Raw genomic sequence first — 14608 nt, 5'->3', positions numbered from 1 at the left:
ATGATGATTTGGCATGTAGATGTTCTCTATTTCAAAAAGTAAACAAAATTATTCATCATCCAAAGCCAATGAGTTAACTTTGTTATGTATAATTAGGTTTACTTATATGACTATCACACTGTCAGCATATATTTTTGAAGCAAGAAGTCACCAAAGGTTATTTTCTCTAAATGGTGTAATTCCCATTATACCAAAAGCTTGTACATTCACCAAGTACATTGCACTATTTCTATTTTAGCTGGTAATTTGTAGAATCTCTTGTTTATATTTTGTCATTGTTGCTTTATGAAATGTTTTATGTTCAAAAAAATGAGTGAAAATACATTTTTGTTAGTAGTCTTTGTCTTTGATTAGTAGCTTCACCGATCAAAAAAGGCGTTATATGAAAAAAGTTCTGGTCAATTTGAAACTGTTGCATTAACACTGATAAATCAAATTAAAACTGACATGGTTTTTTGCATATTAATGTATGCATCAATGTGCTGTATGTATGTATTGAATGTACATATGTCTATACATATTTTCAACTTACAGAGTTTCATTCTAAGAGGAGGCGAGAGAAACCTATTTGCATGTCCAACAGTCCTACAGTTTTTTTTTTCCTCACTGGATTTCAGTTATTTTGAAAAGGCATGTCTCATTCATTAATAAAGGTATATTTTTATTTTCCTGTTTCCCCCTTCACATTTTTATTTTATCAAACACTGGAAAAGAGAAAGAGGCAGAGACTGGTGTCATTACGTTTAATTGTTTAGTAACTTGCAGCAGATGTTACAGCCATGTGCTTGGAACAAATGTTAATTTTTGTCCCGTTAGTTTAGTTGGAGGACATGGTGCTGCGGATCCAGGAGTTGTAGTTGCAGACCTTGGCGTAGACACCGGGCCTGTTCCTCTGAGCGCAGCCGTAACCCCAGGACACCACACCCTGGAGCTCACCGTTGCACACCACGGGGCCACCGGAGTCACCCTGACAGGAGACACAGGGAGAAATTAAACAAGGTGAGACACACAGCGGAACAAAATGGGCATCTTGAAGTTGTGTTCTCCCCTTAAAAGTATCCTGATGATGATGACTTTTATTCGTACCTGGCAAGAGTCCTTTCCTCCCTCAAGGAATCCAGCGCAGAACATGTTGGAGGTGATCTGTCCGGGGTAGGAGCTCCTGCAGCTGCTGTCGCTCAGGATGGGGGCATCCAGGCACCTCAGGCGATCGGGGTAGTTGCCTGAAGAGGAAGGCAAGAATATAAGAGGAACATTGCCAGCTATTTCTAACACTTTGTGATTGTTGTGGTGAACTTACTGCCAGTGCCGCTCATGTTGCCCCATCCAGAGATGAGACAGCGAGTGCCGGAGCCGGCACAGCGGGAGGGCAGGGACACGGTGCGGACGTAGCTGTTGAGGGTGGCGGGCTTGCTCAGCTTGATGAGCATGATGTCGTTGTCCAGGTTGCGGCTGCTGTAGCGGGGGTGCTTGATGACCTTGGCAGAGTTGATGAACTGCTCGGTGCCCTCATTGACAGCAATGTTGTGCTCACCAAGACGCACCTGAATGCGGCTGTGGAGAGAGTGGTGATGGTTGTTTGGTAAAATTTCATGCACTTGTTGAAAAAGGAAAAAAAAAAGAAAAGAAAAGAAAAACAGTAACCAAAGTGAACCACCAATCAAACTTTTAATTTATTTGGGCTGCATTTTGCAAACATGGGAGTCAAACTGAGTTCTAATCTCAATAGTGAGTATATAGGCGATCTGTTGTCATTCTGTCATTTTGAAGAGCAGCTAATTACTGAAACAGCAAAGAAATTTGGATGTAAAAGAAATTGATGAATTGCTGCTTTCCTGTATTTTTTTTTTTATAGACTTTATCCCATGTCTTCACCTATTCATCTTTCTGCCCTATCACCCTGCCCCACTATTGCCAGCTCATTGCTTTTTGTACACAAATACTTCTTCTAAATAGTGTTTAAGTCACCAAACCTCTGTCTCTTACAAAATAGATTGACCTGAATTTTTTTGAAATTCGCAGATTGGTTCAGCCTAGAGCCATTTGAATCTAAAGGTGATGTGCACTTACGACTTGTAGCAGTGAGCGGCAGACACCACCCAGGTGCTGGAGATCAGGGAACCTCCACAGAAGTGGTAGCCAGAGTTCAGAGAGACCTGGTAGGGCACAGAGTTCTTCCTGCACTCATAGCCTCCCACAATCTTGTCCTCCTCATCCTCGATGGGAGCAGCAACTACAACACAAGCAGAAGGTCTTATGGTTATGCACTTTCCCACCCTGCTATAACACTGAACACAGAAAGTAAAAAGCCTTTCTTCCAACATTTGTCTGTGAATACAACAATACAAGAGCTCAGCCTACATGCCACAGCGAACAGGGCCAGAAGAATGAAGTACTTCATGATTGCGTCGTGCAACTCCCAGGTCCACCACACAAGACTGAGGCAGCCTTAGTGGGTTTTATATATATCGAACCTGATGGCTCTTTATCTGACATTCCCAAGGATTTGTACTTTTTTGTGTACTGTAAATACTGTTTAAACATTATCTCCCCTGGGAAACGGCAGCATGGTCCAAGAGAGCAACACGTGGATGCACACGGCCCACATGCATCATGAGAATATCACATTCATACTCATTTGTCAGCTGAATTTAATATTCTACAAACCTTAAGATTTGGATTCAGTGTTTACAGTACCTATTGCTACCTAATTACCCGATACTGAAAATATATAAGGCAAAGTCAGATAAAGGTAAATTTAACTTTATCACTGTAGACAAATTAGAATGAGAATGTGTATTTGTTTTAAATGAAATGTTGCTTGCAATAATTTGAAATGTGTGAAATGAAACAACATTAGACATAATACCATAATAGACCAACTTCATGCTGTTAAAACTTGATTATTGCGGGTGTGTGATCACAGTGGTAAATTATTAACCGGAATTTCTTCTGATCCCTTAAACATTATATGAATGTATGATGGTGATGGTGCTGGTAGCTGATCCATATGCGGCGGACACATTTTGTTAAACAATTTCCAAACTTTGCTTGGTCGTGAACGTACCCGCGTCAGTGACGTCAAAAGCAAGCGACTGTCTTTGGTTTGTGTATCGGGCAGGTGAGCTAACAGCTGCATCAAATGTGTTTTGTTTTTGTTTTGCCTCTCGTTGTGCGGTTATCACAAGGCGACACACGGGACATTTTCACCTCTGTGAACAGCTCGGGCTAATTTTCGCCGGCAGGTCAGAGGAGCTTCCGGTTAATATTCGGACCTGCGGTAGCGAGTTAGCTAGCTACATTGCAAGATCAGCACCTAATGTATGCGGAATGCGCAACCATTGCGGATGTGGTGCAGAAGAAAATGCGCATCGATGCGACACAGTAACGGAGGTCAACATCACCGCCAAATACGAACCTGTGTGTTTTAGTATTTTACAGTGACTGCGTTGTAAACAAGGTTGTGTGTTGTTCTTGCATTTCAGCTCTAGACGCGCTCCCCTGTCTGGATGGTGCAACTTAAATCAATCAACTCACCGATGGAGCACTTCTGCTGGTCGAGTTGTGCACCTTGAACTTACTGCATTCTTATTTATATGTTCTTATTAACATATAGGCCACATATCGTAGAAGATGGCTTTAAACCACTGCAGCTCCTGTTAAATGTCCCTCCTGGCTCCATGCTCTGATCTGACACACCATGAATGTTTCTCTAAGTGACTCAATAATGACCTAACATCATGTTGACAATCTAAGTAGCCTCTCTTTAATAACATGGCAGTGTATTTAAAATGCAGAGGCACCCTGTAGTCTGAATGCCAGTGTTAACCCTAAGCAGGCTCCTGAGTATTTGATATAATGTGCTTCCCAGTACGTTCACTCACACCATGAACCTCTGTTAATGGGGCAGAAACTGTCAGGAATGGAATTGACCCGCCAGTCAGTCCCTCTGTAAAACAGGCCTGACTCATGACGGAGTACTACGAGGAGGGGGGGCTGCTGTATGAGCAATCACCTCCCATGCACATCAAAGTGGAGTCTCCGGAGGGACCCTTTGGAGGGGGAGTCTCGGAAGACGGCTTCCCCAGGGAGGATGAGGACTCAGAGGGCAGCTGTGACCAAAACAGTGGATTACCTGGGGGACTCCCCTTCAATGTGGTAGTGGTGCATCCCAACATCATGGCGCCAGGCATGTCCTCAGATGACCTCTTGTCCATTGAACAAAGTAAGCCCCAACACGTTTAAGGCCATAATGGGCAACAGGATCCCACACTTACTTGTTTATGTGTGAACCTTTGCTTAGCATCTTCAGCAAATAGATAATATTATAGCAACTAAACTTAGAGAATTGTTTTATTACCAGTGTGAATGAGTCCAGTTAGGATGTTTTTTTTTTTTCTTTAAGTAGAAGTTTGGTTCGGATATTTAACTTGACTTTTTTTTTTTTTTTTTTTTGGTACTATCCTCTGGCCATTCTCTCTCCAGATAGAGCTATGTCAGCAGCACTGGCAGCTGGTGGCGCAGGTAAAAGGAAGAGCCGTTTCAGTGGAGCGGAGCTGGAGGTGTTGGTGTCAGAGGTGACTCGGTGCGAAGGAGAGCTCTTTGGGCCTGCGGGAAGGCTTCGGCGCCGGGAGAGAGAGCGCATCTGGGCAGGAATCCTTGAGAGAGTCAATGCTGTGTCCAGAGTCCCGCGTACCCTTCGAGAGGTGAAGAAGCGCTGGGACGACTTGAAGAGACGCAATGGAGGCAGGCTGGCAGACGCCCGACACCGCAGCTGTTACCTGCCGTCCAGCAGAGGCGCCTCGATGCTTGGACGGCAGTCCCAGTCGAGTCCCAGGCTCCAGCAAGCCAGGCAAAAGCAAAGCACCAGACCTAAAGCCAGCTTCCCTTGCTTCACTGACTCTGATCCAGGTAAAAAATAGCTGTCTCAATGTTCTGCTTTTTTTCTTTGTAGGTTCTTACATTATTAGTTATTTATTTATATTTTCCTGTTTATTTGCAGTTGGAGGAGAAGGATCTGAGAGAGACTGTTTGGAGAAAGATGAGGATCATCCTGAACGAGAGAGAGAGGTGGGAGAACCAGAGTGTGACGCACCAGAGAACAGCATGGAGGACAAACTGGGGTTGGGACTCGGTCTGGGTATAGGACCGCCGCCTCCATCAGAACGATGGCTGCCTCCCTCCCCGCTCTACAGCGCTCCTTTCCTCAATGGCAGCCCCCAGCCTAGTCCTCAGCCATCACTTGGAGCACAGCAGGGTCCCCTCGAGGCTCCACCACGCAGCTCATGGCTTGAGGATGAGCTCCGCGGGCTAGGGGAAGCAGCCATTCAGCTTGGGGATCGTGTAGAGAAGAGTCTGCGGGAGTTTGGGGAGGGTTTCAGACATGACATGAGAACACTTGTTGCTTCTCAGGAGGCACTAGCAGTCAGTCTGCAGCAAAACAATGTTCTCTTGCAGAGGCTTTTAGGAGTGCTGGAGGCACAACAGCAACCACAGCAACAGCAGCATCGTATTCAACAGCCACACCAGTCACAAACTTCCCAACAGCACATAACACCACAGCAGGCTCAGCAGCAGCAGCTACAGCAAATAGAGCCACAGCAGCAGCAGCTGCAGCAACAACAACAACAACAACAACAACGAATTGAACCACAACAATCACAGCTACAACATCAGCAGCAGCCACATGTATTACAGCAGCAATCACAACAGCATGAAACACAAATGCAGCCCTCGCAGGGCACTCAGCGGTCAAATAATCAGTCAACTGTCGCGGTGATATCTGCACCATCACCGCCTGACATACACGGTGCTTTTCACCCTGATCCGCCCACGGAAATAAATGGAACTGTGCAAAGGCCTCGGCGGGGCAGAGCCGTAGATCACAGGCGTAGAAGGCGGCGCTGAGGGGAAGTTATTTCTCAGAGACTTTAAGTACACATCACATATTTATTTGCTGTTAACAAAATCTGACTTGAAATTAAGCTCTTTTTCTATTGACAGTGTTTCTGTAAAGATTACGACAGGCTGAGAGTCTTGTGGAGTAGGACGGTCTTGCTGTCCACTCCAGTTTCAGTCTCATGTTTTTTTCTTTGGAGAAGACTGACGTCAGTGGATAAGAAACTCAAAACACATGAGACAGTAGTGATGGCCTTAACGATAGCTTGCTTCCTCAGAAATGCATCATCTTGTGCTAATAGACCCAGACTTACTAAAAAAACAAAACAAAAAAACAGTTCTGTGGAGTGACAGCTTCACCCAAGAAACTTTTAATTGCCCAGTCAACAACATAGGTGCTGATGTTTAATATGCATGTCATTGTACATGCTTTGCAGCAGATCTGTGAAGCTCACGACGCTCTTACTAGTTCAGTGCTGTCTGAAGGCTATAGATACACTAATTACATTGTCATAAAGTATTTGTAATCTGCAGCTGTTACCATATATTGTAGAGGTATATATAGCTATTGTAATTACCTGCTAATGTATGCTTGTGCTTTGTTAACAGTTTCATGGTACATATTTCCTGGCCTTCGTTGGACAATAAAATTAGATTGTGTTCTGTTCAGTGCGTTAAATCTTACAAAAATACAAATCTTTGATGGTAGCTACACCACCTGACCATGCTCTGCCAGATGACTTAAAAATGCGCATTTTGCCAGTTGCATCTCAATAGGTGGCAGGCTTACATCCATGTTTCTGGTGGATTTTCAGACGCATACATCAGTATGTAGGGCTATTGATTAAACTAATGCATGCAGTAAGGTTGCTGTGTACGTAGATCGCTGCAAGGAAACAGCAAATGGCCATCATCTGCGTACAATTTTGCACAACTTATATTTTGTAGATAGCTATTGTCCCGTTGAAATGTATCATCTAAACTTTAATAAAGTCAGACATGGACTACAAAGCTATGCAAATGATCGCTCGTGGGTTTGTCAGAGTGAGTAACATTTTGGACATACAGGCTACGATAAGGGCTCCATTCAAAGGCTGATTTAAATCAAATTACCTGCGTGTGGTCGAGTGGGCAAAGCACCGGTGGGGCTGCAAGACACACCTGCATGAATCCCGCCACAGTGACCAGGGCACACCGGGTGACCTTACAAAATAAAAGCTTTAAGTTTGCCAAGTTTGTGGGGGAAAAGTGTCTATTAGATGTGCATTACAACAAAGTCATTGTGCTGTGTTATGAAAAGGGCGTGTAGAACACTGAACTTTAATTTACAAATTTAAAACGTTGGATTTCAGGTCAACAGTAAGCATTTTATTTTGAAATGTAGCACCGGAGGTTCTGTTTCTTCTTCTGGTTAGCATGATAATTGTACTCTAGACAAGGGGATGCATGGGTGAAACATGGCCGCCGTAGACCCATCAGAGTCCCCGAAACGGCAAAAATCCCCTGTCGAGGAGGTGGAAACATCAGGGGAGCAGATCGAGGAATGCAGCTCAAAACAGGAGAGCAAAACAACAAGTGCAATATCCGCACAAAGCCCCGGCGAGGAGCGACAGGCCAGTGTTAGCGACGATGGCGATTGTGTTGGCAGCCGCTCGGAGGTTAGTGGCGATCCTGGAGCTGGAGCTGACACAACGACATGCAATTCACTGGAGAAGCTGGCACCGTCGGAGAAAGCGGCCCACAACAGCGGGGTTTCCTGCAGCGATCAGCGGGGTTTCGACTGGTCCGAGCCTGAGGAGGATGGTGTTCATCCTCCAGCGCGCAAGCAAGAAACTGGGAACTGTGGTATGCTAACCTTGTTTCTGTATATTAGCACTGTCTCTAGCCTGTAGGCTAACGCTAGCTGTGGCTATTACTACCGGTTTAATCCATCAGCAGCTGGAGGAGCGTTAGTTTCTGTAACATGAGCGAGCAATTCTCTAACAAAATCGTTTTCTGTCTATTTTAAGGCTGCTCTTTCATTGCCGGACAGTTTGTTAGGTAACCAAAATTGATGAGATTGGTGGCTTACTGTTATTAGCGGAGTTACCACTATGGTGTATTTTCCCTCCTGTAGAACCCAGTAAAGATGTGGAGAAACCTGAGCTGCAGCCGGATACACTTGTTGAAGCTACCTCTGATGCAGATGCAGAGGAGATGCAACAGAAAACGTTAAATCCTGATGAGAAGAGCGCTGTAAAGGATACGAGCAATGAACTGGTGGCCGCAGTCGATGGGGTAGAGGATACAGAAGAGGACGATGGTGATGGGGATGATGAAGATGCAGGCAGGGGAGAGGAGGATGATACATTCGCAAAACCAAGGAAGTGGGGTTTGCAGTGCAAGGAGTGCGGGAAGAGGTTCAACCGACGGGAGACGTTTAACCTTCACCGTCACTTCCATGCACACGAGGATGAGCTCACCCCGCTCACCTGTAAAGAATGCGGCCTTACCTTTCAACACCGCAGCAGCCTCATCAAACATCGGAGTGAGCATAAAGAGAAGGAGGAACAAGTCATAACTCCAAAGAAGGAGCCACACACAAGGGATGAGAGGAGTTTTAGGTGTGCGCAGTGTGAGAAATTTTTCCCCACAGTGGATAAGCTGAGGGACCACAACTGCAACAATATCCCAGATAAGCCTTACCACTGCCCCCTGTGCCGCCAAGAGTTCCAGTTCAAGGTGTCGATCACCAAGCACATGCAGTCCCACTCCCTGGAGAGCATCTTTACATGCCAGGAGTGCTATCAGAACTTCCCTGACAGCGTGGCCCTGCGCTTCCACCAGCGATGTCACGCTGCCCTGAAACCCTATGAATGCCCCGAGTGTGGCATGGTATTCAAACACTACTCCGTTATGGAAGACCACCGTCGTAAGCACACAGAGAACATGCGGTCTCACCAGTGCAATATTTGCGGTAAGACCTTCAAGTACAGCAGCCTCCTGCATCAGCATCAGTATCTGCACACAGGCCAGAAGCCCTTCCGCTGCCCAGAGTGCGGTAAAAAATTCGCTTTTGCCCAGAACATGAAGGCGCATTGCCGTCAGCATAGACTGCATGAAAACAACTCCCACTCTTCCACCGATCAGCCTAGTAAGCAAGCACCTGTGTCTGCACATGAGACAGTCAGAGGAGCAGGGAAGGAGAACACAAACCAGACCGAGGAGTCAAAACGTGTATTCAGCTGTCCCCTTTGTCCACAGACCTGCTATACTCCTGCTAACCTGAGAGCCCATATGCTTATTCATGAGGCTGAGACTGAAAAAGTGGACAGTAGACCCAGACCTGTAAAGGACAATGCTACCAAGAACTGGGAGAAAGGACACACCTGCCCCCACTGTCCTAGTATATTTCGTGATGAAGCAAGTTTCTATGGACATTTGTTAAAAGTCCACAAATCTATAGCACACTATTTAGAAAAGGTGACAACAGCACCAGTACAAAAAATCACTCCGCTCAGTAGTGATAATTTGCAAGGAAAATGGAGAAATGACAATGTAAACAGTAAGTCATACAAGTGTTCTGAGTGTGGCAAAATGTTCCGTCACCGCTCCGTGTTAGAGTTGCATATGCGCATTCATTCCAAGGACAAGCCCTACCAGTGCAAAGTGTGTGGCAAGCGCTTTCGATTCAGCAGCTACCTGCAGCAGCATCTCATCATCCACACAGGCAAGAAGCCACACAAATGTCCTGACTGTGGGAAGGACTTTGCCTTCCTTCAGAACATGAAGACGCATCAAAAGCTGCATCAGGAGAAACCATTCCGTTGTACTAGCTGTCGCAAAGGTTATAGTGATGAGGCCCAACTTCAGCACCACATGTTGTCGCATAATGGTGAGAAACCTCACAAGTGTGACCTTTGTGACAAAAGCTTTGGACTGGCTTATCTGCTCCGTGACCACATGAACACGCATACAGGAGAGAGACCTCATCGCTGTGACGAGTGCCACAAATCCTTTTCCTGGTTTAGCAGCCTCCTAGTACACCAGAAAATCCATGCTCGCAAGCGCCAAGGTTACAGCCAGTACACCTCCTTTCCCGTGAGCACTAGGATGAGAGGCAGAGGTAGCAGGGGAAGGAGAGGGGCTAGGTTTGCATGGGCCTGGCCTCGATCAGTGGCAGGCTCAGCTATGCTTACCTCTCAACCACCACCTCCATATCAGCTTCCTACACTAAGAGATGCTGAATTGCATCGGAGGGCTGTGCAACCGCTCTCTCCCATGCTATCATCTCGCTTGGAATTACAAGGCAGACAGCCGAAGGAGCCGTGGCTGTCGGAGGTTCACCCTCCACCAGTCCAGTGGAAAGTGGATGGCGGAGAGGTCATGCCTGTTCCTTTGTCTCAGCAGTCTCAGCTGCCACATTTAGCACTACAGCAAACACAGTTTGACAGCCCATCACAACCCGGCCTACACCAACTCCATCAGAGAAGTCCAGGCTGGGCAGATAATGCATTGATATCTCAGTCTGGCCCTTCTTCAGTCCAGAGTGTGGAGTCGTCACACCTGAAGGAGAGCTCCCTGCCAGCAGGAGTGCCAAAAAAGTCCAGTCCATCAGTAGGGAGTGAGATTGAGCAGCAAAGGCAGTCCATGCCTGCAGCCTGGAGTAGCACACCTGCATCCACAGCACTAGCGTCAACTAGCTCTTCACAGCATGAATTCACTGCCTCTTCAAGCTACATGGATGGGGCAGCGCTTTGGAGTGTTAGACCAACTCCAATAGCACCAACCTCACAGAGCTCGCCAAATAAATCTGGTCAAGATCTTCTGCTGCCAAGATGGTCAAATGCCCAAGTGTCAACGCAAAAGACCGGGAACGAGCCATCCATACTTCCTAAAAAAGATGATAATAGAGCGTGGGACTTAAGTAATCCTCAAGTAATATCATCGACTGTTACCCAGCCAGAAAAGCCATGGAATGGATGTGAGCCGCAAAAACAGTGGGCTTCGGGCTTAGCAGGTGCATCCACCTCAGCTCAAATAGACCAAAGCAACCCTATGTCGGTTTCAACCCCTGTATCTCATGGGGTAGGTAGCACCTTGTGGGACTTCCAAACACCGCCAGGCATTCCAAAGACTATAAGCCCCTCTGAGAAATTAGGCAGTAATCAAGAGTTTCAGCTACAGCAAAAACAGGTGTCATCTGGCTGGGCCAATGTGCAAACATCAACTCAAAAGGTTCCTATCTCTATACAATATGAGCCCCGTTTTCCTCATGGGATGGGGACAGCTGTGTGGGGTTTCCAAACTAATCCTGTGGGTCCTCAAACTCTGCTCACTGGACAACTCAAACCAGGGAATGGACAGGAGCTGCAGCATCAACCAATGGTAACGGGCACTCAAATAATCATAAATCAGCCTTCTCCCTTTTTCTCACCTCCACTTGCTCCGCTCCCCCCTCTTGCTTTGCCTGGCCCTCACCCTCTTCATTCTGTTGCAGTTGGTGCACTTCCAAGACCTCCACACCCAAATATTTTTTTCACACCACAGGCACTCATGAGCGAGAGGCCAACAATGTCACAGACCCTGTCCCTACCTCAGCTTGCCCCACGGACAGAACCTCACAAACTCGGAGCTCGTTTGCCTTTTGCCCCAGAACGGCCTCTTCAGTGCATGATATGTGGGTGCTCTCTTCCCCGGGAGTTGGATCTACAAATGCATTACCTGCAACATGCACAAGGAGAGATTTGACAGTTTTACACTAGCAACAAGATTTAGCTTTGTTTTACCATTTCTGTCCAATAGAGCCTCGTTTATTTGAATCTCAGATGTCCAATTTGACCAGGTTACTGAATGGGCATTACAAATGAAACTATCATGTGAAATGTTATTCAGTCGGTTGTGCACAAATGATGGAGTTTTCTTGTTGATGAAATGCATTTTAAAGGTCTTTCAGCTCCATACTGTATCGGATGCTGACTGGAATCGGCAGGTGTACAGGCACATGCCACTGAATGAGTTTCACTCTTTAAATGCATTTATCCAAATATTTCACTGGTTTGAACAACGTCTGAGGGATGCAGATTAGTGAGGTTCTATGGCATTTCATTTATTGCCAATGACGTTTAGGTTTAGATAAAAAATTAGTACTTTTATAGTTCTGTTCAGATGTCATAAACTATTTGAACTGTTTCTTCATGTACAGTATACTGTGTGCCTTTATGAGTACAGTCTGCATGTCTGCTGTCTTGGTATTCTAGGCCTAGTTTGTGCTAAAGATAGACTCAACAATGTGACCTCACTCCCAATATACAGAGCAACTCTTTCTAAGATACTGTAAAGAAATGTAATCTTTATTTTGTTTTGTTTTTGTTTATTTCCTGTTTGTCTTTCTTTTTTTCCAGGGGAAAGGGGACATCTTACATGTGTCTGTGACATGACAGTCACTGCGTACAGTCCAGTTAGGAAACCTTTCTATTCACAAGGCTATTGGCCTGGCCCAAGCCAAAATGACCTTCAGTGAAGTTCTGATCGGTGTGGTAGGAATTTGGTCCCAGCAAAAAGCACCTGTAAACTAGGGATGTCAAAGTTACCATGTAAAGGTCACTTCACGGTTTGAATTTTCTGTAAATTTAACTCTCAAAGTGACTAATAAGAACAGGGAGCAAGTAGTCTTTTATTACGTAATATTGCTGACATTGTTGTCAAATAGTGAATTTTGTAATAAATTCAACTTTGATTTATGTGAAGTTTTGTCATTACTGTACTGACATTTTTTCCACATTGGTAAGGCAAACCTGTAACTCATCTATGACAAGTCTTTTTGCTCTATCATGGCGAGTGAAGTTAGGTAATTGTTGGCATTGTGTCATGACTGAGCTTCATCGTTTGCAGAGGTCATCCTTACTCCAGGTGGTAGTACTTAGCATCCTTAGTAAACTGCTGAGTGCCATGTGCTATATGTCTCTTACCAAGTACCTGTAAAGGGCTTATAAGAATGAACACTTCCGAGTGTAATGCACCTATATTTGTAAATTTCATTCACTCCTCAAGTCAGTGTGTCTTTGTGAACAGATACCCCCAAAACTGTGTAGGCTAATCTGAGTGCAGTGCTCCAGCTGCTCCTGTCTGATCTTGCTGTGTTCATGGGGAATACATATGTTGGCAATGGGCATTTGGGTGGATTTGGTGGGCCTATTATGTAATTAAAACAATTATTACTGTAAAAATGTAACAATTTGTAAAAGAAAAAAAAAGAGAGAAAGAAGAAAAAGGAATTGTCCCTGAGCAGTGTCTTAAGATTTAAATTATGCCCTACTACCTCTATCCATTGTTTTAGCATGGAAAACATAGAATTTTCCCATGATGTCCAGATACTGGATTGAATAAAAACTTAATTTTGATTAATATGTTGTGTTGCTTAATACTTGGTAGGTAGCCTCAGCCTCTGTCACATTGCCTGACAGCCCACCTCAGTGTACCCTTTTTCTGAAGGATGCTCTCAAGGGTCACAGCTGTCACATGCAAACTGTTTATTAGTTAATTCAGATGACTCATCCAAAAAGATCTGCATCCTGTTTGGTGAAATATCAACACTGTGAAGGCCTGATTTAAAGTGAAGACAGTGGATAGTGACCTGTTAGGGGTTACAACAGTGATTATGGAGTTTATTAGACTCCAAGCATGCTGTGTAAAGTGAGTTAGTCATATAAATCATAAATATCATTGATCACTGATCATTTTGACACAAATCAAGCACCTGCTCTGGTTTCATGTTAACCTACTGTGTCATTATTCTTCATTTAGAGGAGAAAGTAAACAAATTGTATATAGAGCAGCAACAGAGTGCAACTGATAAAAGTTTCACATAACAAAAAATCTATTTAATATAGATAGATAGATAGATAGATCTATCTATATTAAATTATTTAAATGTATTAAAATATTAGTATTGACTGCTATGTCAATACAAACCAAAAACTGGCCTTATAAGTTGCCATTTGACCTATCAGACATAAAAAGTGGGCTAATTGTTAACAATTGTCTGACACTATATTTTTTCTTTCTTCGTGTTGTGGGTTTATTATCCATTAACTTCAATTGTGCGTTAGTGAGGTGCTCTAATTAAAGAGCGGCTCGGCCTCATGTGAGAATGTAAATGAGTCGAAAACTTTGAAAACATCTTAAATAAGCCAGTCGCTGCATTGCATGAAGTCAAGTAAATGGATCGCACAAATCACATTTTCCCCAAACATTTTTTTTTTTTTTTGGTCCAGGTCCCCTAAATAGAGACACGGGGCCAGCCCCGTCCCAAGAAGAGTATCAGTGACTTTTGTTGTGTGGCGTTTTTTGTACTTGATTGTTTTAACACGGCGGCAGGTTATGATGTTAGTGCCATGGATCCACACTACACTCGTGTGGATGTCACTGTCCTTGTATGATAAAATGATGGACCCCCTGGACTGGGACCTGCCTGCAGACCCACTTCCGTCGTAGCATGCCGCCACTGCGCATGCGTGTGAGGCAACAACAACAGAGGCAGGTCGTATATGTCGCTCGCTAGCTATGGGCACGACCAGACGCTATCCTGTGCTGTGTTTGCTACCTGCACACCATTTCCATCCACTTTCACTCCAGCCAGGCGCTCACTCCTCACAGAAAACAAGGACAAGTGACTGCTGTAAAGCAGCGACGTTAGCTAAACCCGTGGCCTAACCTGGTTAACTTAGGT

At 44.9% G+C, this 14608-nt stretch overlaps 3 protein-coding genes across 9 annotated transcripts; 2 read left to right on the top strand and 1 right to left on the bottom strand.

Moving 5' to 3' along the window:
* Positions 1-735: 735 nt before the first annotated feature.
* Positions 736-2464, bottom strand: prss1 (serine protease 1). Its single transcript, XM_030073433.1, has 5 exons — positions 2362-2464; positions 2071-2233; positions 1301-1554; positions 1087-1223; positions 736-967 (listed from the first exon to the last, which is right to left on the bottom strand). The coding sequence occupies exons 1-5, from the start codon at positions 2399-2401 to the stop codon at positions 818-820; spliced, it is 744 nt and encodes a 247-aa protein (XP_029929293.1). The 5' UTR covers positions 2402-2464; the 3' UTR covers positions 736-817.
* Positions 2465-3035: 571 nt separating this feature from the next.
* LOC115374443 (involucrin) lies at positions 3036-6913 on the top strand. 4 transcript variants are annotated; one of them, XM_030073383.1, is made up of 5 exons: positions 3036-3121; positions 3486-3556; positions 3911-4225; positions 4486-4911; positions 5003-6913. In XM_030073383.1, the coding sequence occupies exons 3-5, from the start codon at positions 3970-3972 to the stop codon at positions 5905-5907; spliced, it is 1587 nt and encodes a 528-aa protein (XP_029929243.1). In that variant the 5' UTR covers positions 3036-3121; positions 3486-3556; positions 3911-3969; the 3' UTR covers positions 5908-6913. The 4 variants fall into 4 exon arrangements, with proteins under 4 accessions (XP_029929243.1, XP_029929241.1, XP_029929242.1 ...); XM_030073382.1 differs by having other exon boundaries at positions 3098-3393; XM_030073381.1 differs by having other exon boundaries at positions 3486-4225.
* Positions 6914-7319: 406 nt separating this feature from the next.
* On the top strand, positions 7320-13284 carry LOC115374420 (zinc finger protein 628). 4 transcript variants are annotated; one of them, XM_030073322.1, is made up of 3 exons: positions 7320-7743; positions 8015-11265; positions 11378-11569. In XM_030073322.1, the coding sequence occupies exons 1-3, from the start codon at positions 7356-7358 to the stop codon at positions 11435-11437; spliced, it is 3699 nt and encodes a 1232-aa protein (XP_029929182.1). In that variant the 5' UTR covers positions 7320-7355; the 3' UTR covers positions 11438-11569. The 4 variants fall into 4 exon arrangements, with proteins under 4 accessions (XP_029929182.1, XP_029929183.1, XP_029929181.1 ...); XM_030073323.1 differs by lacking the exon at positions 11378-11569 and adding an exon at positions 12282-13284 and having other exon boundaries at positions 7321-7743; XM_030073321.1 differs by having other exon boundaries at positions 7321-7743; positions 11428-13284.
* Positions 13285-14608: the final 1324 nt, after the last annotated feature.

The sequence above is a fragment of the Myripristis murdjan genome, chromosome 16 (genome assembly GCF_902150065.1).
Source record: "Myripristis murdjan chromosome 16, fMyrMur1.1, whole genome shotgun sequence".
Taxonomy (NCBI): domain Eukaryota; kingdom Metazoa; phylum Chordata; class Actinopteri; order Holocentriformes; family Holocentridae; genus Myripristis; species Myripristis murdjan.
This window is presented reverse-complemented; position numbering and strand designations above follow the sequence as displayed.